The sequence below is a fragment of the Penaeus monodon genome, chromosome 22 (assembly GCF_015228065.2).
Source record: "Penaeus monodon isolate SGIC_2016 chromosome 22, NSTDA_Pmon_1, whole genome shotgun sequence".
Classification (NCBI taxonomy): domain Eukaryota; kingdom Metazoa; phylum Arthropoda; class Malacostraca; order Decapoda; family Penaeidae; genus Penaeus; species Penaeus monodon.
Window position 1 is genome coordinate 10304029 of NC_051407.1, and position 293 is coordinate 10304321.

The 293-nt window shown below is 28.3% G+C and overlaps 1 protein-coding gene across 5 annotated transcripts in view; it reads right to left on the reverse strand.

The window, feature by feature from the left end:
- The window catches only part of LOC119586928 (fatty-acid amide hydrolase 2-A-like), a 16101-nt gene that overhangs the window by 1438 nt on the left and 14370 nt on the right, over positions 1-293 (reverse strand). For all 5 annotated transcript variants that reach the window (XM_037935657.1, XM_037935659.1, XM_037935660.1 and 2 more), the window contains one exon: positions 9-110. In XM_037935657.1, the coding sequence (XP_037791585.1) occupies positions 9-110 (102 nt within the window). The remainder of the gene's footprint in view (positions 1-8; positions 111-293) is intronic.

Below are 293 nucleotides of genomic sequence, written 5' to 3' on the forward strand. Positions count from 1 at the left end.
TCACTTACCTTCTTTAGTGCTAATTCTTCACAAAATGTGTGGGCTTCCTCTACACTAGCTAGCTTGGCAAAGTACATTGGTAATGCTGCTTTGAGCTTTTTTAAGGTAATCTGTAAAAAAGGAGATAATTCTAATTAATGGTTATATTTATAAAAGGTGTCTATTAAATAAGGTTTAAGAAAATAACAATTCCTTCATTTTTGTAGTCAGTAAACAGACTTATAATATATATGTTGAAGATTTTATGTGAAAGACAAGAAAAAGTAAGCAAACAGTATAAAATAAAAGAAATG